General features: G+C 43.5%; 2 protein-coding genes across 3 annotated transcripts; both read left to right on the forward strand.

Moving 5' to 3' along the window:
- The first annotated feature begins 10,754 nt into the window (after positions 1-10,754).
- On the forward strand, positions 10,755-13,735 carry LOC139547039 (uncharacterized). Its single transcript, XM_071356094.1, has 7 exons — positions 10,755-11,568; positions 11,754-11,872; positions 12,005-12,050; positions 12,182-12,279; positions 12,422-12,906; positions 13,015-13,329; positions 13,464-13,735. Exons 1-7 carry the CDS (start codon positions 11,443-11,445, stop codon positions 13,628-13,630), a joined length of 1,356 nt encoding a protein of 451 aa, XP_071212195.1. The 5' UTR covers positions 10,755-11,442; the 3' UTR covers positions 13,631-13,735.
- A 5,325-nt stretch (positions 13,736-19,060) lies between these two features.
- Positions 19,061-22,604, forward strand: LOC139547040 (uncharacterized). Of its 2 annotated transcripts, none has more exons than XM_071356095.1 (14): positions 19,061-19,448; positions 19,705-19,844; positions 19,951-20,022; positions 20,108-20,191; positions 20,313-20,459; positions 20,549-20,629; positions 20,752-20,901; positions 21,019-21,068; positions 21,190-21,259; positions 21,352-21,438; positions 21,532-21,630; positions 21,753-21,833; positions 21,944-22,048; positions 22,232-22,488. In XM_071356095.1, exons 1-14 carry the CDS (start codon positions 19,283-19,285, stop codon positions 22,361-22,363), a joined length of 1,464 nt encoding a protein of 487 aa, XP_071212196.1. In that variant the 5' UTR covers positions 19,061-19,282; the 3' UTR covers positions 22,364-22,488. The 2 variants fall into 2 exon arrangements, with proteins under 2 accessions (XP_071212196.1, XP_071212197.1); XM_071356096.1 differs by lacking the exon at positions 22,232-22,488 and adding an exon at positions 22,499-22,604 and having other exon boundaries at positions 19,062-19,448.
- Positions 22,605-26,866: the final 4,262 nt, after the last annotated feature.

The raw sequence follows: 26,866 nt of genomic DNA on the forward strand, positions 1-26,866 counted from the left end.
TCCCTTCGTTCCTTGGGGCTTTATAAGGTCTGAGATCTGCCTAGAAACTCCATTCCAATTCTCATTGGTTACTGACATCCAGGGGAAGGCGGGTGCAGTTCATGTCGACCCATAGGATACATACAGAGCTTTAAACTGATCTGAGAACAGAGCCTCGTTTTCAGACCTTCGCAGTTCCTGTCATGGATTTCGCTGCAGAAAGAGTTCTGGTTCACCCACAGACATAATTCAAACGGTTTTAGAAACTAGAGATTGTTTTCTATCCAATAGTAATAATAATATGCATATTGTACGAGCAAGAATTGAGTATGAGGCAGTTTAATTTGGAGACGATATTTTCCAAAGTGGAAACAGCACCCCCTATATTGAGAAAAGGTTTAAACATGTATGGCCCCAAAACATAATCAAGCAGCTGACCAATTACACAAGACTTTAGTTCTAAATTAACTGAGATTAATCAACAACTGGGTACATTTCTTTATTTCTAAAGTGAAACTATCCTCCGCATTGGAGTATCTCTACAAGCACAAGTTTAACCAGTAATCAATCAGTTGTTTTACCGTCCCATGAAGAAGTGTGGCAGGCATGTGAGGAAGGATCCTACAGCCATGAGGAAACAGCCCATAGCAATGAGCCTGGGCCGGTGCAGCTTCGCCCCAAAATGTCTGACCACAGCCAGGAACAGCAGGTTACGTTACTGCAAGAAACCACAACACTACAGTAGTCAGGAATCGCAAATTATAAACACTGGGTTTTTTTAACAAAAAATGGCATATCAGTTTGGATACTAGGCTGCAACAACATAGCATCAAATAAAACAATGTTAGGGGTTAGACAGTAGAGTCATGGACAAATGCCAGTCAATCAATTAATAGGAACAACTATAAAACTGGACAGTATTGAGAGCAGACTCTGATTGAACCACAAAACAAAATGGATCATACTGTAGTCTGTATCTGGTTTTTACTACATGAATTCTCAAGCAACTCAAAGTTATTGTTGATACCCATCTCCAAGCTGCCGTCTATGAGTCCGATGAGAGAGCTGGACAGGTCAAAGTGTCTCTCTGACTGATGGCACTCTTCATGTAGGTCCCTGACAGAGCTTTGGTGAAGGAGGCGAACCACAGGGCCACGATGAACTGCTGACAAACACAAGAGAGAGAAGATTAGTGTGTGTTTGTCCGTGTGTATGTGCATGCGTGGATGCATGTGCAGACAGAGTGCATGTGTAGCTGAGGTGGCCTGCAATAGTAAAAAGAACGGACACAAGTTTACGTCTGCAAAGTTCTGGCGCTTTCTTTATTCTGAAGAATGTTTTTTTCCCTCTTGTTCAATTGTCTATTTTCTTGTTAGTACTTTGAAAATATTCACATCAAACAAGTGTACACTTTAAATTACACAACATAAATGCACTTTACCTAAAGCAGAATTCAAAAATGTTCCACAAATAACCCTGTCTTAGTGTATGGTTTCACATGAAAACCACAACGTATTTCACATTCATACAATAGAAACAACTATATATGAAAACATAAATAACTGAATGTTTTTCTATATACCGCCACCTCTATAGAAAAGAGACAACAATACATTCAGCTTTAAGATAATGGCACCTCCAGAAAATCGTCTCTCTCTCACTGTATACACTAAAAGTCCACCAGACTGAGCATGCTCGGCCAGTTTACCAGCTAGTGAGCACAATTTTACACAAAACCAATAACATGTAAAACCAACTCAGAAATCCCTAACAAATGGACACAAAATCAAGTACAAGTAAGCTACTCAGTAAACATAGTCTCTGTGACTCGTAAATCGTTTTTTACCTCAGCTAGCATCAAGCTAACATATACTCTCACTCAATCTAAATCACATTCTTCTCTCACTCAGTTCGACACAAAGCCAAAACAAAACCTTTCCTAACGTGATATCTTGACAAAGTTGTTAAATAGCATGTTATTACATATTGTGTATATATTTGAACGTTTGGAAGCTCTGTTACATACCTGTAATAGTAAAAAGAACAGACGCAGTTTACCTCAGTGAAGTTCTGATCATTATTTTGCAGAATGGTGAGCGCTTGGCCAGAACTTAATGATTCTCCTGCTACAACAGTGCAACAGCGCCATCTATTGGCCTGATGGACGGCTAACGCTAAAGTATGTAGAAAATACAATTTAGATTAATTAAGACAAAAACATAAACAAATTGGGGGGGGGTATAATAAATAATAAATGTACCACTAGCCACTTTAAACAATGCCACTTAATATAATGTTTACATACCCTACATTACTCATCTCATATGTATATGTATATACTGTACTCTATATCATCTACTGCATCTTGCCATCTTTATGTAATACATGTATCACTAGCCACTTTAAACTATGCCACTTTATGTTTACATACCCTACATTACTCATCTCATATGTGTATATACTGTACTCTATACCATCTACTGCATCTTGCCTATGCCGTTCTGTACCATCACTCATTCATATATCTTTATGTACATATTCTTTATCCCTTTACACTTGTGTGTATAAGGTAGTAGTTGTGGAATTGTTAGGTTAGATTACTTGTTGGTTATTACTGCATTGTCGGAACTAGAAGCACAAGCATTTCGCTACACTCGCATTAACATCTGCTAACCATGTGTATGTGACAAATAAAATTTGATTTGATTTGATAAATGGGTGTATGTTTTTAGTGATTTTATTTTCAACCCATTACACATGCACAATCGTACATGTGCATTTTAAAGCATTAAGAACCTTGAGTGTGGAACTGCAGGGCGTTTGGTGGCCTGCTTGTCAGGGACACACAGTTCCTGTTGGCTGGTCAGCTTCGCTCTGTCCTCTGCTGAATCACCCATCCTATTCAGTCAGATATGCAAAAAAACGCATAAATTTCACACACGTTAAGTGTTCCAAAAACATGTTTTCATGTAATCTTATGTGAAGATAATGTGATAACATGTAAAGCAACATGTGATTACATTAAACTACAAATGTGAAAATGTGATCACGTTGTGTTCCAAAACATCTTTTCACATAAAATGTAAGTTGAAATCATGAGGTTTTTCTGTAAGGGCAGGAATATAAGATGCATTTTGATGTTTTGTTTGATGTTACATGATCTTGAAAGTGCAATGTTCTTTGAGTTTCTTCCATGTTCCTTTCCATGCATTTTCCATTTTACTTTCCCTCAGTCCTTTTCACTTTCCTTGGCAAAATAATATCAAATGTATTTATATAGCCCTTCTTACATCAGTTGATATCTCAAAGTGCAGTACAGAAACCCAGCCTAAAACCCCAAACAGCAAGCAATGCAGGTGTAGAAGCTCGGTGGCTAGGAAAAACTCCCTAGAAAGGCCAAACCTAGGAAGAAACATAGAGAAGAACCAGGCTATGAGGGGTGGCCAATCCTCTTCTGGCTGTGCCGGGTGGAGATTATAACAGAACATGGCCAAGATGTTCAAATGTTCATAAATGACCAGCATGGTCAAATAATAATAATCACAGTAGTTGTCGAGGGTGCAACATGTCAGCACCTCAGGAGTAAATGTCAGTTGGCTTTTCATAGCCAATCATTGAGAGTATAGAGTATATCTAGAGTATATCTACCGCTCCTGCTGTCTCTAGGGAGTTGAAAACAGCAGGTCTGGGACAGGTAGCACATCCGGTGAACAGGTCAGAGTTCCATAGCCGCAGGAAGAACAGTTGAAACTGGAGCAGCAGCATGGCCAGGTGGACTGGGGACAGCAAGGAGTCATCATACCAGGTAGTCCTGAGGCATGGTCCTAGGGCTCAGGTCCCCCGAGAGAGAGAAAGAAAGAGAGAAAGAAAGAAAGAGAGAATTAGAGAGAGCATACTTAAATTCACACAGGACACTGGAGAAATACTCCAGATATAACAGACTGACCCTAGCCCCCCGACACATAAACTACTGCAGCATAAATACTGGAGGCTGAGAAGGAGGGGTCAGGAGACACTGTGGCCCCATCCGATGATACCCCCGGACAGGGCCAAACAGGCAGGATTTAACCCCACCCACTTTGCCAAAGCACAGCCCCCACACCACTAGAGGGATATCTTCAACCACCAACTTACCATCCTGAGACAAGGCCGAGTATAGCCCACAAAGATCTCTGCCACAGCACACCCCAAGGGAGGGCGCCAACCCAGACAGGAAGATCACGTCAGTGACTCAACCGACTCAAGTGACGCACCCCTCCTAGGGACGGCATGGAAGAGCACCAGTAAGCCAGTGACTCAGCCCCTGTAATAGGGTTAGAGGCATAGAATCCCAGTGGAGAGAGGGGAACCGGCCTGGCAGAGACAGCAAGGGCGGTTCGTTGCTCCAGAGCCTTTCCGTTCACCTTTACACTCCTGAGCCAGACTACACTCAATCATAGGACCCACTGAAGAATCAAGACTTAAAGGTTGAGACCGAGTCTGCGTCTCTCACATGAGTAGGGAGACTATTCCATAAAAATTGAGCTCTATAGGAGAAAGCCCTGCCTCCAGCTGTTTGCTTAGAAATTCTAGGGACAATTAGGATGCCTGTGTCTTGTGGCCGTAGCGTACGTGTAGGTATGTACGGCAGGACCAAATCAGAAAGATAGGTAGGAGCAAGCCCATGTAATGCTTTGTAGGTTAGCAGTAAAACTTTGAAATCAGCCCTTGCCTTAACAGGAAGCCAGTGTAGGGAGGCTAGCACTAGAGTAATATGATCAAATTTTGGGGTTCTAGTCAGGATTCTAGCAGCCGCATTTAGCACTAACTGAGGTTTATTTAGTGCTTTATCCGGGTAGCTGAAAAGTAGAGCATTGCAGTAGTCTAACCTAGAAGTAACAAAAGCATGGATACATTTTTCTGCGTCATTTTTGGACAGAAATTTTCAGATTTTTGCAATGTTCCGTAGATGGAAAAAAGCTGTCCTTGAAACAGTCTTGATATGTTCGTCAAAAGAGAGATCAGGGTCCAGAGTAACGCCGAGGTCCTTCACAGTTTTATTTGAGACGACTGTACAACCATCAAGATTAATTGTCAGATTCAACAGAAGATCTCTTTGTTTCTTGGGACCTAGAACAAGCATCTCTGTTTTGTCCGAGTTTAAAAGTAGAAAGTTTGCAGCCATCCACTTCCTTCTGTCTGAAACACAGGCTTCCAGCGAGGGCAATTTTGGGGCTTCACCATGTTTCATTGAAATGTACAGCTGTGTGTCATCCGCATAGCAGTGAAAGTTAACATTATGTTTTCGAATGACATCCCCAAGAGGTAAAATATATAGTGAAAATAATAGTGGTCCTAAAACAGAACCTTGAGGAACACCGAAATTTACAGTTGATTTGTCAGAGGACAAACCATTCACAGAGTCAAACTGATATCTTTCCGACAGATAAGATCTAAACCAGGCCAGAACTTGTCCGTGTAGACCAATTTGGGTTTCCAATCTCTCCAAAAGAATGTGGTGATCGATGGTATCCAAAGCAGCAGTAAGGTCTAGGAGCACGAGGACATATACAGAGCCTCGGTCTAACGCTATTAAAAGGTCATTTACTACCTTCACAAGTGTAGTCTCAGTGCTATGATGGGGTCAAAAACCAGGCTGAAGCATTTCGTATACATTGTTTGTCTTCAGGAAGGCAGTGAGTTGCTGCACAACAGCTTTTTCAAGAAAATTTGAGAGGAATGGGAGATTCGATATAGGCCGATAGTTTTTTATATTTTCTGGGTCAAGGTTTGGCTTTTTCAAGGGAGGCTTTATTACTGCCACTTTTAGTGAGTTTGGTACACATCTGGTGGATAGAGAGCCGTTTATTATGTTCAACATAGGAGGGCCAAGCACAGGAAGCAGCTCTTTCAGTAGTTTAGTTGGAATAGGGTCCAGTATGCAGCTTGAGGGTTGAGAAGCCATGATTATTTTCATCATTGTGTCAAGAGATATAGTACTAAAACACTTGAGTGTCTCCCTTGATCCTAGGTCTTGGCAGAGTTGTGCAGACTCAGGACAACTGAGCTTTGGAGGAATACGCAGATTTAAAGAGGAGTCCGTAATTTGCTTTTTAATGATCATGATCTTTTCCTCAAAGAAGTTCATGAATTTATTACTGCTGAAGTGGAAGCCATCCTCTCTTGGGGAATGATGTGTTTTAGTTAGCTTTGCGACAGTATCAAAAATACATTTAGGATTGTTCTTATTTTCCTCAATTAGGTTGGAAAAATAGGATGATCGAGCAGCAGTGAGGGCTCTTCGATACTGCACGGTACTGTCTTTCCGAGCTAGTCGGAAGACTTCCAGTTTGGTGTGGCGCCATTTCCGTTCCAATTTTCTGGAAGCTTGCTTCAGAGCTCGGGTATTTTCTGTATACCAGGGAGCTAGTTTCTTATGACAAATGTTTTTAGTTTTTAGGGGTGCAACTGCATCTAGGGTATTGCGCAAGGTCAAATTGAGTTCCTCAGTTAGGTGGTTAACTGATTTTTGTCCACGTCTTTGGGTAGGCAGAGGGTGTCTGGAAGGGCATCAAGGAATCTTTGGGTTGTCTGAGAATTTATAGCACAACTTTGATGCTCCTTGCTCCTATTTTTTGCGATTGCAAATGTAATAAAATGGTGGTCCGATAGTCCAGGATTATGAGGAAAAATATTAAGATCCACAACATTTATTCCATGGGACAAAACTAGGTCCAGAGTATGACTGTGGCAGTGAGTGGGTCCGGAGACATGTTGGACAAAACCCACTGAGTCGATGATGGCTCCGAAAGCCTTTTGGAGTGGGTCTGTGGTCACCAAAAATTAGAATATTATCTGCTATGACTACAAGGTGGGATAGGAATTCAGGGAAGTCAGTGAGGAACGCTGTATATGGTCCAGGAGACCTGTAAATTGTAGCTATGAAAAGTGATTGAGTAGGCTGCATAGATTTCATGACTAGAAGCTCAAAAGACGAAAACATATTTTTTGTTTTGTAAATTTAAATTTCCTATCTTAAATGTTAGCAACACCTCCACCTTTACGGGATGCACGGGGGATATGGTCACTAGTGTAACCAGGAGGTGAGGCCTCATTTAACACAGTAAATTCATCAGGCTTAAGCCATGTTTCAGTCAGGCCAATCACATGAAGACTATGATCAGTGATTAGTTCATTGACTATAACTGCCTTGGAAGTGAGGGATCTAACATTAAGTAGCCCTATTTTGAGATGTGAGGTATCACAATCTCTTTCAATAATGGCAGGGATGGAGGATGTCTTTATTCTAGTGAGATTGCTAAGGCGAACACCGCCATGTTTAGTTTTGCCCAACCTAGGTCGAGGCACAGACACAGTCTCAATGGGGATAGCTGAGCTGACTACACTGACTGTGCTAGTGGCAGACTCCACTAAGCTGGCAGGCTGGCTAACAGCCTGCTGCCTGGCCTGCACCCTATTTCATTGTGGAGCTAAGGGAGTTAGAGCCCTCTCTATGTTCGTAGATAAGATGAGAGCACCCCTCCAGCTAGGATGGAGCTAGGATGGAGTCCGTCACTCCTCAACAGGCCAGGCTTGGTCCTGTTTGTGTGTGAGTCCCAGAAAGAGGGCCAATTACCTACAAATTCTATCTTTTGGGAGGGGCAGAAAACAGTTTTCAACCAGAGATTTGAGTTGTGAGACTGCTGGCTGTAGAGCTCATCACTCCCCCTAACTGGGAGGGGGCCAGAGACAATTAGTCGATGCCGCACATCTTTCTAGCTGATTTACACGCTGAAGCTATGTTGCGCTTGGTGACCTCTGACTCTTTCATCCTAACATCGTTGGTGCCGACGTGGATAACAATATCCCTATACTCTCTACACTCGCCAGTTTTAGCTTTAGCCAGCACCATCTTCAGATTAGCCTTAACGTTGGTAGCCCTGCCCCCTGGTTAACAGTGTATGATCGCTGGATGATTCATTTTAAGTCTAATACTACGGGTAATGGAGTCGCCAATGATTAGGGTTTTCAATTTGTCAGAGCTAATGCTGGGAGCCTTCGGCGTCTCAGACCCTGTAACGGGAGGAGTAGAGACCAGAGAAGGCTCGGCCTCAGACTCCGACTCGCTGCCTAATGAGGAGAACCGGTTGAAAGTTTGTGGTTGAAAGTTTCTGTCGGCTGAATGAGTGACAACGGGTGAGCATTCCTACAGCATTTCCCTCCAGAAGCCATGAGAAAGTTGTCCGGCTGTGGGGACCGTGCGAGGGGATTTATACTACTATCTGTACTTACTGGTGGCACAGACGCTGTTTCATCCTTTCACACACTGAAAATACCCTTGCCTAATGATTGCGTCTGAAGCTGGGCTTGCAGCACAGCTATCCTCGCCGTAAGGTGATCGTTCTCCTGTATATTATGAGTACAACGACTGCAATTAGAAGGCATCATGTTAATGTTACTACTTGGCTTCGGCTGTTGGAGGTCTTGACGAACCATGTCCAGATAAAAACGTCCGGAGGGAAAAAGTTGAATGAAAAAAAAGTTGCCTGAGGGAAAAACTAAAAATATAAACGTAAATTAAAAAGTAAAAACCGTAAAGTTGTCAGGAAGCAAAGTAAGGTTAGCAACAAAACGCACAGCAGCACGTAAACAAGTCTGCAAGTTGTGAAACTTATTCAGAGCCACCATGAATTGAAAGCAGCATCTGACGGATTTTAAACCATTCAACAATATAATGAAGAGTATACCCAACTAAACACCCTGGATTCTTTACACACACATTGAAAGGAAAAAATCTCAAATTTGGACTTATCAGACCAAAGGACAGATTTCCACCAGTCTAAGGTCCATTGCTTGTGTTTCTTGGACCAAGCAAGTCTCTTCTTATTATTGGTGTCCGTCCTTTAGTAGTGGTTTCATTTGAGCAATACGACCATGAAGGCCTGATTCACGCAGTCTCCTCTGAACAGTGCATGTTGAAATGTGTGTGTTTCTTGAACTCTGTGAAGCATTTATTTGGGCTCCAATCTGAGGTGCAGTTAACTCTACTGAACTTATCCTCTGCAGCAGAGGTAACTCTGGGTCTTCCTTTCCTGTGGCAGTCCTCATGAGAGCTAGTTTCATCATAGCGCTTCATGGTTTTTGTGACTGCACTAGAAGAAACTTTCAAAGTTCTTGAAATTTTCCATATTGACTGACCATGTCTTAAGTAACGATGGACTGTTGTTTCTCTTTGCTTATTTGAGCTGTTCTTGGCATAATATGGACTTGGTCTTTTACCAAATAGGGCTATCTTCTGTTAACCATCCCTACCTTCTCACAACACAACCTATTGGCTCAAACGCTTTAAGAATGAAAGAAATTCCACAAATTAACTTTTAAGAAGGTACACCTGTTAATTGAAATGCATTCCAGGTGACTACCTCATGAAAAGGTTTGAGAGAATGCCAAGAGTGTGCAAAGCGGTCATCAAGGAAAAGGATGGCTACTTCAAAGAATCTCAAATATAAAATATATTTTGATTTGTTTAACACTTTTTTGCTTACTACATGATTCCAATTGTGCTATTTCATAGTTTTGATATGTTCACTATTATTCTAAAATGTAAAAAGGTGTTAAAAATAAAGAAAAACCCTTAAATGAGTAGGTGTGTCCAGACTTTTGACTGGTACTGTATATATTGTGATATTGCAAATATGGTACAATCCAGGGGTGCAAAGCTCTTGGAGACTTACCCAGAAAGACTCACAGCTTTAATCGCTGCCAAAGGTGATTCTAACATGTATTGTGAATACTTATGTAAAGATATTTCTGTATTTATTTTTCAATACATTTGAGAAAAAATGAATAAACATATTTTCACTTTGTCATTATGGGGTATTGTCTGTAGCTGGGTGAGATGATAAAAAACTATAATTTAATCTATTTGGAATTCACGCTGTAAGAAAACAAAATGAGGAATAAGTTAAGGGGTATGAACACTTTCTGAAGGCACTGTATATCTGCAAGAAAGTGATAAATGATCGACTCTTTGAAAGGGGGTCATATAAACATTGCTTTATAAAAAATAAAAAAAGCTATCATGCTATAATCGGCATTGTTTCTCAGACCAAATCTTCATTCTAGTTTAAACAAAGCAATCTGATCATACTTCAGTAAAATACACGCAACAGGGAATGCAAAAAAAAATGGCTTCTGCAAAGCACATATACATTGTCCAATCAACATCCACACATTGATTTCATTCTTCGGGTCTTTATTCAAACACAAACACACTTGGAATAGTGTCTTGTTGCAGGTTGTGCAATGTTCAAAAGTGTGTGAGAGATTAGCATTAATGTGTGTGTATGTGTGTGGGGTCAAGTTTGGACGGTCGTACCGATGCAAATAGCCAACAGGATAACACAACAAACACATTCTCATTTGACAATCATTGCTTTAAATGGATGTGGTTGATTGTTTGTATATGCCTATACAAATCTATGTATTTAACTTGTAAACCAAGGTTGGATTAGTAGGTCTAAGCAACATGCACCTGGATAATCGCGTCATGAATCGGGACGGGCTCCTACGTCCTCATATACACATTATGACATAATAAAGAGCTTAATCTTTCACGAAATAAAGACATAGAAGCATACACATTCCATTTCTCCATGGCAATACATTTACATTTTACATTTAAGTCATTTAGCAGACGCTCTTATCCAGAGCGACTTACAAATTGGTGCATTCACCTTATGATATCCAGTGGAACAACCACTTTACAATAGTGCATCTAACTCTTTTAAGGGGGGGGGGGGGGGGTTAGAAGGATTACTTTATCCTATCCTAGGTATTCCTTAAAGAGGTGGGGTTTCAGGTGTCTCCGGAAGGTGGTGATTGACTCCGCTGACCTGGCGTCGTGAGGGAGTTTGTTCCACCATTGGGGTGCCAGAGCAGCGAACAGTTTTGACTGGGCTGAGCGGGAACTGTACTTCCTCAGAGGTAGGGAGGCGAGCAGGCCAGAGGTGGATGAACGCAGTGCCCTTGTTTGGGTGTAGGGCCTGATCAGAGCCTGAAGGTACGGAGGTGCCGTTCCCCTCACAGCTCCGTAGGCAAGCACCATGGTCTTGTAGCGGATGCGAGCTTCAACTGGAAGCCAGTGGAGAGAGCGGAGGAGCGGGGTGACGTGAGAGAACTTGGGAAAGTTGAACACCAGACGGGCTGCGGCGTTCTGGATGAGTTGTAGGGGTTTAATGTAAACATTCTATTTTGCGCCAAACATCGCCTACAACTCAATTCTAAGTGCAGCATATTGGACGACTCCACAGTCATTGATCATTCGCGACTTTAAGTCATTCCTGTTATCTCTAGAGCATCCCGTATATCTATAGCGCTGCATTTCTTCCCCATCTTACCATGGATAGGGTTTTGTGCATTCCGGAGTTCACTTATGGTCCCACAAAGGTAATCTTAGGAGAAATTAATTTTAGCATACTGTAAATGCCTGTGCATAATGTGCATAACAAAGCATCATTATTTTCATTATCTTCAAAGGAATTCTGTAGAAGCAGCCTTTATTTTCAGACTCTGCAGGCCTGCTGGGAGGAAACATATTACAATAAACAGGTAAGATTCATCCCACAAAAACATAAACAACAGAAAGACAGTTTAGAGAAGTTGGTCATAAGAGTTCTTAATATCACTTGCAAATTGTGACGCATGAGCAGTTGTGAAATGTTGCGAGAGGCCCTTCTGAAAGCACATGATATGGTATTTCATGGCACGGTCTCACACCTTACCTCATCTTGCAGAAGAAGCTCATGGTCCACTATCTGCTGCTCCAGAGTCAAGGCCAGGTCCCGCCCCATGTCACCACGGAGCACATGAGCAACTGGCTGGTGTCTCAGAGCAAAAAATCCCTTAGGGAGAGGTGAGTACCACGTCAGCACTCACCTTCACTGCCATTCCCTGCCACCAGCAGCACTCCAGGAGGTGTGAGTAAAATAAACAACAGAAAAATCAGAAGCCAGGAAAGTTGAATTGCTCTGTGATTTATTTGAAGGGTGTGGAAGGAAACCCTGGAGGAGGGAAACGACCTCGCTCGGCTGGTAAGAGAACGAGAGTTAGAGACATACTACAAGTCAGTGAGCTCTTTACTAGCCTTTCAACAACGAGTTAGCACAGCAGAATAGATAAGTTGTGAAATTACACTAATGGGACTTCCTGTTTCATACTGCAGGCCTGGGAAGTAAACACTTGCCTAAAAATGATGGACATAGAGCACGAGGCTTTCTGCAAGCTCCGCCGCTCCATGCACTCCACCTCGCCAGCTGACATGTGAGTTCCATGTACTGCCCTGCATATGACTTGATCCATTTATCTACACATCTGGAACTACGCAGAAGCAGACTAAGACAGTGTTCTCTGTGAGCACATTACACATCGTTTAGCTTAGTCTTCTCCTTTTTGTTGATTTCAGCGATCCTAAAGTCCACAGCATCGTGGAGAGAGCTGTGAGGAGCATTCTGGGCGAGCAGTCCAATGAGCCCCGTAGCAACCTGCTCAGCCCATCTCAGGTTGTGGTGGAGGTGGTGCCCAAGCTTCTCCTGGCCCTGTGGCTTCAGCCTGAGGAAGGCCATTCAGAGCACCCAATCCTAATAAGCGGGATGGCCGTGGGTATGGTGGCGGCCGTAGTGGAGAAGCTCTCCTGCATGTTAAAGGACCCTTCCCCTCACATCCCTTTCTCCCGGGCTGCTGCTTTTGACTCTGTGCGGTCGATCCTCGGGAGAATCAGTCAGTCCTTCTCCACGGATGACCTCCAAAGCCCTTTTTATATGAGCTCTGTCTGTGCCTTTGTGGTGGACGAGGTGCAGAGCTGCTTCCAGCCCCCTGCAGCCACCCTACCAGTCCCCCCTGTCCTCACGGTGGCCGTCTCCACCACACTACCAGCTGACATCCAAGCAGGTGAGTAGCAATGATAGAGAGCACTCTGACAGATGCCTGTTGTGATGACATCTTGTTGCCTTGTAATAGCGGAGCTCATCAGGATTGTTATTGTCACCCATAACACAGACCCGGCTTCATCCCACCTGAAGGTTGTGGACACCACCGTTAACACAGAGGCAGACCAGGCTTCTTCTCACCTGGAGGTTGTGGACATCACCCCAAAGACAGAGGCAGACCCGGCTTGTTCCCACCTGAATGTTGTGGACATCACCACTAACACAGAGGCAGACCCGGCTTCTTCCCACCTGGAGGTTGTGGACATCACCACTCACACAGAGGCAGACCCGGCTTCTTCCCTCTTGGAGGTTGTGGATGTCACACCTGAAGAAAGGACTCTCACGATGGCCGTCTTCGCCACTCTGCCAGCTGACATCCAAGCAGGTGAGTAACACTTAGAGAGCACTCTGACAGGTGCCGTTTGTCATGACATCTTAGCAGAACCTTTCAACTGGCCAGTGTTTAGAACCTACGGTTTGCATTTGTTTACATTCTGTTCCTATTTTTTCCCTTTCCAGAGGATGTTGCTGTGGTCATCCCGGATGTCACCCCACACGTCACCAAGGACGTGACACAGGATGTTCCATGCAGAGCTAGGAAAAGGGCAGTTCGGCGATTATTTTGCAGGCTTTGGAGGGCAGTGTGCTGCTGCGCCTGCCACAAGGAAGAGGAGGAACAATATTAATTATTCATCAGACCTTCAGAAATGGGATTGAACCATAGACCATTAAATTATTTGCATTATGATTGGATTCAATTCTGCTTTTCTTCTGTTTACTACTTAATATCAGAACATTTCTATAAAAGTTCACTTTGCAAGTGTGGAGTAGGTTGTGTAAATAAGTGGGAAACATCCCAATTTTAATGCTTTTAAAAATGTACTTTGTACATTTAAGAAAAATGTATTATTTGACAACAAAAAAACAGAGGGCGCTCAACCAACGTTGAGTTGAGGTGCAACCAAAAATATTAATCATCATAGAAAAGGAAAAACCGCAGCTTTTTCTCACTATTAAAAAAAAGCATTGTTTTATTCAGGCAAGGTTAAAAGATTAACGTTTGGGCCTAGTTTATGACCATATGCAAGTTGTGTTTGCCCAGTAAAAAGGTGACCCAGATTCACCCTGGTTCTTGAGGGTTGAAGACAGTGAAAAATGATCATTAAGTAAATGGGACTTTTCAATTCTTGAATAAAATTCTTTAATGAACATGAATTTAAATACAATTGACTTGAGGATCAGAGCAGGCAGGCTGACTGGCTAGCCCTGAAGGCCCTCTGCCTCTACCTCTGTGTGGTTCATCTCAACCAAGAGGTTGTGTGGGTTGTCTTTCTTTCTGTGGGTGTGAATCACTATGACCTCTCCCTCTGCCTGCCATTTGGCTGATCAGAAGCCTTCTGCTCTTTCTTGCTCACATGAACAGGAGGAATGGCCTCTGGGGTAACCTCCTCCTCTATCTAACGCCTCTTCCACCTCCTCTTTCTGACTGTGTTCGACTGAGGTCACTCGTTCTCTCTCCCTGGGTGTTGGATAGTTCCTCCTCCTCTGTGTCTTTGTGAGTTTGGAGGGAGTTATCCTGTTCCGGCTCCCTCTAAGGGTGTGCACCTTAATCTCTTTCCTTGTGTTGAGGGGTTCAGTGGTTTTGGAGGGAGTCTGAAGTTCGATCTCTAGCGATGAGTGTGGGGGCTGTCCCATGGTGCTGTCCCCCTCCCTCCTAAGGAGGAGCCACTGAGACATGTGATGAGACCAAGCAAGATCACTCTGCAAGGACAGGATAGGACACATCACAACACTGCTGCTCATTCATATTCAAACACACCTCAGAGTACGGAAACAAACATGGACGCCAACCGCCCCACACACACAATGAACTTACCTGTACATATCAGAATCATACATTCGACAGCCACCACTTCCCCCACATGTATTGATCCCCTACCTCAAACATGTTGAGTCAATTCCAGATGCTGGAATGGTGCTGGAATGCAGGTACAGTAGGGCCTAGTATGTAATGATGTGATACCATGTGCACCCCATATCCTGTGTTTGTGTTGATGTTTTTTGAATTCTCTACATAGGAATCCTTCTCTACATAGGAATTGCATACCATATTTTTTCCATACATCAAAATAATACTTTATTGTCAATCAGCAATTACTTACCTAGATAAGGCCTCAACAAGGCCCCAATTAATGGTTGAAAATAACTTATGTCAGTGCCAATGAGTTACACTGAGTGTATAAAACATTAAGAACACCTGCTCTTTCCATGACATATGCTGACCAGGTGAATCCAGGTTAAAGCTATAATCCCGTATGGATGTCACTAGTTAAATCCACCATCAGTGTAGATAAAGAGGAGGAGAAAGGTTAAAAAAATATATTGTAAGGCTTGAGACAATTGAGACATGGATTGTGTATGTGTGCCATTCAGAGGGTGAATGGGCAAGACAGAATATTTACGTGCCTTTCAATGGGGCATGGTAGTAGGTGCCAGGTGTACCAGTTTGTCTCAAGAACTGCAGCGCTGCTGGGTTTTTTACGCTCAACAGTTCTCTGTGTGTATCAAGAATGGTCCACCACTCAAAAGACATACAGCCAACTTGACACAACTGTGGGAAGCATTGGAGTCAACATGGCCCAGCATCCCTGTGAATGTTTGTACACTCAATACATTAATAGCCACAGTGTCAGATCTCCCCAAGGAGATGTGGGTGTGGAGTCAGGTGCAGGAAAAACAAGTTCCAAAGAAAAGGGCGTTTTATTCAACTAGCTCAAAAAACAACAGGAACACCAGACTACAGCAATAGCCACGAAAACCCCACTCAGACACAGTCTAGGGAAAACCACCTGTAAAACATGAGCTAATAAAAACAAAACCCAAACTCACTGACAGTTCAAACGACAACAATCCCGCACAAAACCCCAAAGGAAATGTCGAATTAAATACCCCCCCTAATTAACCAAAATGAAACCAGGTGAAACACAAAACAGACATAACCAAAAGAAAAGGAAAAAGTATCGGTGGCAGCTAGTAGACCAGCGCCGACGACCGCCGAGCGCCGCCCGAACAGGGAGAGGAGCCACCTTCGGTGGAAGTCGTGACACACAGTGACAAAACAGCCAGGATTCCTGGCTCAGTAACAACCATACTGTATATTCCCACAAGAGGGAGCCTCGGCACAAGCCCATTTGTGTTTTGGTCTAACTCTCCCTCATATTCCACTGATCAAAACTTTTGTTTTTATCAACCCACCAACCAACCAACCCACCAACCAACCAACCAATCAGATGTCATATTTACTCGTTGTAGGACACGGTCAAACCAGCCACCTGAACGTTGTCACACTTAGTGCCAGACTGCAGAGGGAGGAGGAGGTAGGCCATGAAGGAGGTGACGAAAGACAGCTGGACTCCAGACACAACGCCAAGCTTATACCTCTTCATCAGTAGACCTCCCAGGAATATCCCCACCGCACCCACAGGCAGGTTCAACTCACCTGGAAAAGTGAGTCGACGTCACACGTCGATAGTGCTACCAGTGTGCTGGAGTTTCATTTCCACTCATGTTCAACAAACCTACAGGGGATGGGAGAGAACAAAAAAAGTGTATTTAATGCCATTCAACATCAATACTGACAGGATGGAACATTTCAGTTGGAGCATGTCCATGTTTCTATGGCTTTGTTGAGACAGACAGCCCAATTCAGTAATTTTTTTGAGTAATTGGTCTATTGACCAATCAGATATGCTCTGAAAAAGAGCTGATGCGAAAATATCTAATGTGATTGGTCAAAAGACCTATTAGTTGAAAAAATATAATAATTGGGCTGACTGTCTAAACTTGTTTCTCTGTCTCTGACTCAAACTTTAGTCTTTGCATCGATTACAGAGGGCTGAAAAGGATTACGACCAAGAATCGTTACTCCCTACCTGATGTCCGCCGCCTTGGAGTTGGCCCTAGGAGCCCAATTCTTCACCAAACTGGACCTCCGCAACGCTTAAAATCTGGTGAGAATCAGGGAGGGAGATGAGTGGAAAACTGCCTTTAACACCCCTAGTGGTCACTGAGTATTTAGTCATGACCTTCGGAATATCGAACTCACCGGCAGTCATTCAAGCATTGATCAATGACATTCTTAGGGATTTGTTGAATCGGTTCGTCTTTGTTTACCCTCGACGACATCCTGATCTTCTCCAAAAACCCTTCCGGAACACATACAGCCCTGTCCCACCTCACTCAAGCAGGTTTTTGCAGGAATCCCGAGGCTGACAGAGTATTCATAGAGCTCAAGGGACGTTTCAACTCCGAACCCATCCTCGTTCATCCTTATCCTTGTGGTAGAGGTGGACGCCTCGGACACCGGAGCTGGGGCGGTACTTTCACAGCGGAACGAGGAGGACAAGAAACTTCAACCAATACACCTTTCTCTCCAAGTGGTTCTCGCCAGCAGAAGGCAACTACGATGTAGGCAACCGGGAGCTCTTGGCAGTTAAGTGGGCCCTTGAGGGGTGGAGACACTGGTTGGTGCCACTGCTTCATCTTCTGGTCTCTTCTCTGCACCTGGGTCCAACTTTACCACATCACAGTTATAGCATCTCTTAATCCCTTCTCTTAACATGTATGGCCCCAAAACATAATCAAGCAGCTGACCAATTACACAAGACTTTAGTTATAAGTTAACTGAGATTAATCAACAACTGGGTACATTTATTTATTTCTAAAGTGAAACTATCCTCCGCATTGGAGTATCTCTACAAGTACAAGTTTAACCAGTATTTCAGTTTTTTTACCGTCCCATGAAGAAGTGTGGCAGGCCTGTGAGGAAGGATCCTACAGCCATGAGGAAACAGCCCATAGCAATGAGCCTGGGCCGGTGCAGCTTCGCCTCAAAATGGCTGACCACAGCCAGGAACAGCAGGTTACCTACAAGAAACCACAACACTACAGTAGCCAGGAATCGCAAAATATAAACGCTGTTTTTTTTTAAACTAAAAATGGCATATCAGTTTGGATACTAGGCTGCAACTGGGACAACATTTCTATTTTGCAGGGAGGTGTTGTAAGGGGCTTAATACAGTTGTATTCCTGCCACTAGGGGGTACTCTGGTGAAGCCCATGGGAAATAAAGAAATATAGTTTAAGTGAATTGGGAATAGTAAGAATGAAAAACGAAAGAAAGACTGTACACGGCTGTTACCTGTGCTAACATGATTAAAAGTGAAATAAACCATACTTTTCACGTTGTAGTTTATATGATAAGCTCATTGGAAGGGTAACATATACAGGTTGTACATAAATGGGCATAAACACTGTCACGCTCTGACCTTAGAGAGCATTTTTATGTCTCTATTTTGGTTTGGTCAGCGTGTGATTTGGGGTGGGCATTCTATGTTCTGATTTCTATGTTTTTGTATTTCTATGTGTTGGCCGGGTATGGTTCTCAATCAGGGACAGCTGTCTATCATTGTCTCTGATTGGGAATCATACTTAGGCAGCCTTTTTTCCCATCTGTCTAGGTGGGAGTTTGACTTTGTTTAGGGCACTTTGCCTTTGAGCTTCACGGTTTGTTTTTTGTAGTGTTTATTGTTTTGTTCGGCGTCTTTTCCAAATAAAGAGAAAATGTATGCTCACCACGCTGCACCTTGGTCCTCTTCTTTAAACGGCCGTGACAATAGCCCAAACAACTACCTCATCCCCTACTGTATTTATTTTATTTATCTTGATCCTTTGCACCCCAGTATTTCTACTTTGCGCATTAATCTACTGCACATGAATCTACTGCAAATCTACCATTCCAGTGTTTTTAATTGCTATACTGTATTTACCTCGCCACCATGACCTATATATTACCCTACCTCCCTTATCTCACCTAATTTGCTCACATTGTATATAGACTTGTTTTTCTACTGTATTATTGACTGTATGTTTGTTTACGCCATGTGTAACTCTGTGTTGTTGTATGTGTCGAACTGCTTTGCTTTATCTTGGCCAGGTCGCAGTTGTAAATGAGAACTTGTTCTCAACTTGCCTACCTGGTTAAATAAAGGTGATTTAACAAAACAGAAAAAATATATATATATATCAACTGAGCTGCGAAGGAGCACGTCGACGTCACTAGAATGATGACAAGCAATTTTAACGGATTCTAAAGGGAATCATAGAATTCCAAACTCATTTCTATGGCAACACATTTGTCAATTTTGTAAACAATCATTTTCGAACGTCTAACCGACGTCCTATGGAACGTTTTCTGTGCGAAAACAACAACTTCAGTTTGCTGCTGACAACAAACTTGTTTGATTTCTGAGACCTGAGAGAGAACAATCGACTGGAAAATGCCTGGGTGCTTTTCAAGACTGGCGGAGAGAGTGCGTGGACATCGGCGGCCTACTGCGTCGACAGGTTGTTCAAATTCATTTGTGGCTTGTTTTTCTTGTCTTTTTCTGTTTTGCAGGGTTTGTGATCGTCGACAGGTGGACAGCGACAGCGACTTCGAAGAGGGTATGTGGAGTTTAAAACTCTTATTTTACTACATTTAACAATGTCATTATAATTTGCGAAATGTTGTGTATTTCTATAATTCAGACTTGGCAAACATGCTTGTGCTAGAGATGTTGTAGCTTGCTAGCTAACATTAACTTTAGTAACTGAGGCTAAGCGATCGACTTTTGCTACCTAACTAGCTAGTATTAGCAATCTTGCTACGTTTTATGTCCTAACAATTGTTTATTTTATATTCCAATGTTCCTCATTTTAGAAACAACTGTCCTGGATGAGGTCCAGTTGGATGTGCCATTGGATGATGTGCCAGATGTTCCACAGCTGCCAGTCCTCCTTGATGTCCAGAATGCTGCTATCATCCTTGAGGATGTGCCAGATGTGCAGACTATCCTTGAGGTACAATCTTCGGAAAGTTTGTGCTTTTATGTTTGAAAAATATCCCAGATATTCAAGTTGTGTCTCTTTGACATGAAACAAATCTCTTGTCTGCTTTCTGCTTTAGGAGGCCACTGGCAATTGGCAGTTGATTCCGATTAGGTTCAGCCCCCTGTACTGTGGGCCTGTTGTGATCAGGGTAAGAGACCCCCCCACACACACACACAGTCACATCACGGTTACAATGTTTACTGTTTCCAACATGAATGTATGGTAATGTGCAGAACAATGCCGGTCCGGTGGTTAAAGCTTGGAGAACTTTCCAGTTCATCAGCCCCATCATCACCTACATGCGTGGGGGATCCCAGGTATGTCTTTGTAACTACCTAATCCTAATCTACATTGTCAGTCATTTGATCTTGATGGAAATGTGTCACAGCAATTGCTGAAGTGGTTTTGTTGATGTTGTCTTGTTGTTTATCTCAACAGCAGGTGGTGGTGAGGATGCACCATGTGAGTAGGGTGAGAGGCCTGGAGACTCAACTGGTGTGGGCCATCTCCAAGGAGACAGCCAGGCTTAGTCCAGAGGGCATCCCCTACTGTGCCACCAAAGTGCAGTCCATCACTTGGATCCAGGTAAGACGTAAATACTACTGAAATAGTATTAGATTAGGCTTTTCTTCACTTATTCCATTTGGCCTTAACATGTATTCTCTCTCTGTCAGCGTGTGGCTGGCAGGGTGACCCACTATGCGTCTCACCTCCGCCACGAGACGTCTGTGGACGTGACGCTTGGCTGCTACCAGGTAAATAAACTATTTCCTATGTATATAGACCAAGACATTGCTGGGCATTTTTGCATTAGATTTGGTGTGTTTTCTAATAACGTGTGTGTGGTAAACGGGTGTGTTGTGTGTGTTTTGAGCAGCAGACTGATGTCTCAGTGGTGTACGCCACTCTCCACATGGGGCTGGACGGGCTTCTCTCCTCTTCAGCGTGGTCGGAGGCTGCCTCCTTCTCTACGCCCACCACTCAGCAGTTCACTGACCCAGAGCCTGAGGGCCACAACTGCTATGAGGTCAGACGTTACACACACAAACTATTGACTAGGAGCATTAAGATCCTTCCATTGACCGATTGTTTGTTATGTCATTGCATTGGTGACTGATTTTGAATGCTTGTTTTGTTGTCGTAGGGCTGGGAGGAGGACCTGCTGCCTGAGGAGAGGGAGGTTCCTCTGCTAAAGTGAGTTCCTCTAAATGTCTGTGTAGTCTGGGCTTGTCAGATGCTGAAGGATAGTGGTCATAATGCTGTTATCCCCCATTGACTTTAATGGTTGACATGCTCCATTCCCTCCCTTTCACAGCCTCTACCTTACCACCAAGAGAGTGGAGGACATCGCCCTGAGGCTCGTCTCCCTGCGCCAGGCCTTCACTGTGAGTGGACCCACTTTCCTTTTTCTCTCTGTGACTTGTTGTTCTGTCTCCTAGAGGAAGATGTCTCACCCTAACTCTTCCCTCTTCCCTAGACCCTGCTTGGTTCCACCCTGAGCAGGAACCATCTGTTTGTGGCGGGAAAGGTCCTCCTGGGCGCACTGGTTCAGGCCAACCACATGGTAACTCACTAACTCATTCTCTTTCAAGGGAAAGAGAGCGTCCCTGAGGGGAAATGTGTTCTGTTCTCTAAGATGCTCTTTTCTTTGTCATAGGACGAAGCCAAGTTCATCTGTACCTATAATGACTTTGTGGACTACCTGAGTGACCCCTCCAAGCGGAATGACATTGAGAGGGAGCTGGCTGATGCAAAGGTGAGTTCATTAACTCTTTCAAGTCTCACTGAGTTCTTCCACATGCATGTCTTTTATACATCACAGTAGCTGATCTATATGAAATCATTCTTATTTTCTCCAAACATGTTTTCTTGTCCTAGATCCATCATGTGAACATGATAGATGTCCTCTTTGAGCTGGTGCTGTTTGGGTTGATGACAGCTCAGAAGTCCCTGATGGTGGTAAGTAGCATCTCACTGGTACATGTTTTGATATCTCTCTATTAGCAGTTTCACTTAAATTCCTCTTCTCTTCTATTCTCTCCTCTTTTCTCCTCCTTTGTTTCCTTTAGCACCCTGGTGGGTTCGTGGAGCGTCTGTACGCTCTCCTGTACTCCTTCCTGCCCACTGCTGCCAACATGGAGCCAGAGGCTGACAGATACCTGCTGCTGCTCAATGTAAGAGTCAAGTTACTTCCTGTTTACTTCCATATTCTTAGTGTACTTCCTATTTACTTCCTTATTCATGGTTAACCAGGTTCCAATGCCATTTTAGGGGGAGTATTTCTATTTTTTCTCTCTCCTCTTGATAAGCTAGTAACTCAGAGCCATTTTCTATGTGTTGTGTGGTGTTCTCTTCAGGGCGGGCTGATGGCTCTGCTAGATGACATGTTTGGCCAGCAGCTGGCCTGGTACTTTAACCCAGAGTCTCTGGTCACTGAGCTCTCCAGCCTCCTGGAGTACCACTTGGAGAACCTCATGGCCAGCATGTAGTCCTACTGCAGGGACCATACTCCTTTCTCCTTCTCTCTCTCTTTTGAAGGAATTGAGGACTTGAAGTGCTTTGTTGAACCCTGATTAGTTAACACCCATTAATTTAATGTATTCTCTTGTTTTCTCTCCCCACAGGATTCTTGTGACACTTTGCCATCCAACAGGGATCTAGACACCAATGCACTACATTACATTACAAAATTTGACATTTTTAAATAAAATAAGTTGTAGTTCAAAAACATTTTTGTTTCTGTCTTTTCATCTATTTGATTTTATGCCCATTTCCTCTTCCTAGAGGTATAATGCTAATATTAGATTATTACATGAACAATGATGCTTTATTATCTGCATATGGAAATAAAAAACAACGTTTAGTTGATTTACAGATACTACAGGCCCACACTTTATATGGTTTTGTACTTTGGTTTGTGATATTGTACTATTTAAAAACATGTAGGACTACATACACTTGAGTGCACAAAACATTAGGAACATCTTAATATTGAGTTGCACACCCTTTTTCCCTCAGAACAGCCTCAATTCGTCGGGGCATGGACTCTACAAGCTGCCCTAAGCATTCCACAAGGATGCTGGCCCATGTTGTGTCAAGTTGGCTGGACGTCCTTTGGGTGGTGGACCATTCTTGATACACATGGGAAACTGTTGAGCATGAAAAAAACAGCAGTGTTGCAGTTCTTGACACACTTAACCCGGTGCGCCTGGCACCTACTACCATACCCCGTTCAAAGGCAGTTAAATCTTTTGTCTTGCCGAATCACCTCTGAATGACACACACAATCCATGTCTCAATTCTCTCAAGGTTTTAAAATCTTTCTTTAACTCCCCTTCATCTACACTGATTGAAGTGGATTCAACAAGTGACATCAATAAGGGGTCATAGACTGACCAAGTGAAAGCTATGTCATGGAAAGAGCAGGTGTCCTCAATGTTTTGTATTATCAGTGTGTTGTAACCTGGTATAGTATATAGTATATCACTAGAGGGGGTAATTGCTTCAGTCTTGAATGTTACTTCTCACTATTACATTTACATTTTACATTTTAGTCATTTAGCAGACGCTCTTATCCAGAGCGACTATCCCTACTCTACATTAACAGTCTGCCATTGTAGACTCCGGTAACTTGGGTATCTTAGTTTTTTATATTTTCCATTAATGTCTGATCCGTTTACCATCTTTCCCACTGAAACCAGTAATGTTAGCGTTCATGTGAGAGAGGGTATAGTAGTGCATACTGACCACTAGTTGGATCATAGTGTGGGTGGTGGAGTTCATGCAGGAACACAGAGGGTAGAGGCATTCTCCATCACAGTAGCAGGCAGAGTAACCCGTAGGAGCCAATACCCAGTCCTAATGGAGAGAAATACCAGAGAAATCGAATGACAAGATTAGATGAATGACTAGAATAGACTCTTTCAATGAGAAATACACGATAAAGAATCCAAAGAACATACTCTACAATGCACATCCTACACAAATGCCTTGCTTCCCTAAAAATACTAACTGTGTGTTACAGCAAATAAGGTGGTACAATGTTAGCTCATGATTATCTATTCAGTACAATTAGTAGTTAAGAGAGAATCTCACCTTCCAGCCTTGCTCACTGAATCTCACATATAATTCATGTCTCTTACAAGCCTGATGCCCACTGTTGACATGGCTGTGATCTGAAAGGGACCAAAAAATATGTTATGAACCAGGAAAGACTAATGTACACTTTGGATGCATTGGATTTCAAATGAAATGTAAATGCAACTTAAGTAATTTTGAAATTGGGATGAACTATCCCTTTAAACTGTGTATAAAACAAGTTTAACTACAAGATGAAAAACCAGTGTTGTCGTCCCCTGACCTTGTATGTATACTGGGCAAGGGCAGGTCATATTTGGGCTTCTTATGGGGGTTGGGTTTCAGGCACCTGGGGGGCGACAGGGGGCCTGGCTGGCCCTGAAGAAGTTGGTTAGATGAGTACTTGAAGGCTTATATCTATATTTTGGAATGTTGGATGTTGATTTCGGGAGGCTCCCATCATGGAAAAGGGACCAGACCACTTTTTTTGTTAGTTAACCTAAATGAATCACGACCCTCTATAGAATGACAACAGTTGACTGCTATTTAAGTAATAGTTTGACTGTCAAATCCATGTATTGGTGTGTGGCCATTGACTTTTATGGAGAGACCGCCCCAAATCTTCTGTGCCATTTCCTGGGCATTTCATTAACTCTGCGTTCTAAGTTCTGCGCATCCCAGCGCTTGGAAAAATCAATGGTACAAAACCTAAGATATTGATCTTGTAAGAGGTGCGTAACGGGCTGCAGGGAAGTCAGGCGCAGGAGAGCAGAACTGGGTAATAACCGGAGCAGTTTAATGAGGAAAAAAACAACGGCACCCAGAACAACAAAATATGGGTTGAAATAACCCGTCGCAAACCAGTCTGAAGTGCACATACACTTTACAACAAACAATTCCACACACAGACATGGGGGAACAAAGGGTTATATACACGTCAAGTAATGAGGGAATGTAAACCAGGTGTATGGGAAAACAAGACAAAACAAATGGAAATGAAAGCTGGATCAGCGATGGCTAGAAGACCGGTGACGTCGACCGCCGAACGCAGCCCGAACAAGGACAGGAACCGACTTCGGCGGAAGTCGTGACAGATCTGTTTAAAACAATCAATCCTGTCATCGTGATGTCTATAGACTTTTAGACTAACATCACCAATCTGAGGTTAACATTTTGTGTAAGTTTTATAGGGTGAAAATGCAAGCTTGTGGAAGGTAGTAACACAAACTGTCCGCATTAGGGATATTTGCGCAATATACAATTTACTATGGCAAAAAAATTCAACATGTCAATTTAAGATGATTGTATTTGTTGCCTACTCACAAAGTATTACCAAAAGTACATATATTTCAAGGGTCATAACACTGAGACCCCCTTACAGACGCAGATGCCTGACCTGAAGACATTCAAACAGCACTTTGAGAGCAAGCATCCCAAGTCCCCAATGCCACCAGAGCTGGTTGATGTTGAGGCTTAAAACGATCACACACACAATGGACCTACAGCTGGGGTAAGATGCAGTATACAATGGCAAGAAAAAGTATGTGAACCCTTTGGCAAAATACCTGGATTTCTGCATAAATTGGTCATGGTTCACCAACTACTTCTCCGATAGAGTTCAGTGTGTAAAATCGGCTTCCTGTAGTCCGGGCCTCTGGCAGTCTCTATGGGGGTGCCACAGGGTTCAATTCTTGGGCCGACTCTCTTCTCTGTATACATCAATGATGTCGCTCTTGCTGCTGGTGAGTCTCTGATCCACCTCTACGCAGATGACACCATTCTGTATACTTCTGGCACTTCTTTGGACACTGTGTTAACTACCCTCCAGACGAGCTTCAATGCCATACAACTCTCCTTCCATGGCCTCCAACTGCTCTTAAATACAATTAAAACTAAATGCACTGGTCACCCCCAAAGCCAATTCCTCCTTTGGCCGCCTCTCCTTCCAGTTCTCTGCTGCCAATGACTAGAACGAACTACAAAAATCTCTGAAACTGGAGACACTTATCTCCCTCACTAGCTTTAAGCACCAGCTGTCAGAGCAGCTCACAGATCACTGCACCTGTACATAGCCCATCTATAAATAGCTGTCACGCCCTGACCTTAGAGATCCTTTTTATGTCTCTATTTTGGTTTGGTCAGGGGGTGAGTTGGGGTGGGCATTCTATGTTTTGTGTTTCTATGATTTTCTATTTCAATGTTTTGGCCGGGTATGGTTCTCAATCAGGGACAGCTGTCTATCGTTGTCTCTGATTGGGAACCATACTTAGGTAGCCTTTTTTCCCACCTGTCTAGGTGGGAGGTTGACTTTGTTTAGGGCACTTTGCCTTTGAGCTTCACGGTTTGTTTTTTTGTAGTGTTTATTGTTTTGTTCGGCGTCTTTTCCAAATAAAGAGAAAATGTACGCTAACCACGCTGCACCTTGGTCCTCTTCTTTAAATGGCCGTGACAGAACTTCCCACCACCAAAGGACCACGCAGCGTGGTAGAGAGGACTCCTGGACTTGGGAAGAGATCCTGGATGGTATGGGACCCTGGAGGCAGGCTGGGGAGTATCGCCGTCCAAGGGAGGAACTGGAGGCAGCTAAGGCAGAGCGGCAGCGTTATGAGGGAACACGGCTGGCAAAGAAGCCCGAGGCAGCCCCCCACATTTTTTGGGGGGGGGCTCACGGGGAGTGTAGCTGAGTCAGGTTGGAGACCTGAGCCAACTCCCCGTGCTTACCGTGGCGAGCATGTGACTGGTCAGGCCCCGTGCTATGGGGTGATGGGCCCTGTGTCTCGGTTGAGCATTCACAGGCCGGTGTGCTCGGTGCCAGCGTCCCGCATTTGCCGGATGGAAGTGGGCATCCAGCCAGAAGGGGTTGTGCCAGCTCTGCGCTCGAGACCGCCAGTGTGCCTCCACGGCCCAGTGTATCC

The sequence above is a fragment of the Salvelinus alpinus genome, chromosome 20, assembly GCF_045679555.1.
Source record: "Salvelinus alpinus chromosome 20, SLU_Salpinus.1, whole genome shotgun sequence".
NCBI classification, from domain to species: domain Eukaryota; kingdom Metazoa; phylum Chordata; class Actinopteri; order Salmoniformes; family Salmonidae; genus Salvelinus; species Salvelinus alpinus.

Coding starts and splice junctions, on each gene's coding strand:
- LOC139547039 (XM_071356094.1), top strand. CDS start 11,443: ATGCCTGTGCATAATGTGCATAACAAAGCATCATTATTTTCATTATCT. Junction 11,569..11,753: donor AAACATATTACAATAAACAG/GTAAGATTCATC, acceptor CTCATCTTGCAG/AAGAAGCTCATGGTCCACTA. Junction 12,907..13,014: donor ACCAGCTGACATCCAAGCAG/GTGAGTAGCAAT, acceptor CCCATAACACAG/ACCCGGCTTCATCCCACCTG.
- LOC139547040 (XM_071356095.1), top strand. CDS start 19,283: ATGCCTGGGTGCTTTTCAAGACTGGCGGAGAGAGTGCGTGGACATCGG. Junction 19,449..19,704: donor CGACAGCGACTTCGAAGAGG/GTATGTGGAGTT, acceptor TCCTCATTTTAG/AAACAACTGTCCTGGATGAG. Junction 20,023..20,107: donor GTGGGCCTGTTGTGATCAGG/GTAAGAGACCCC, acceptor GGTAATGTGCAG/AACAATGCCGGTCCGGTGGT.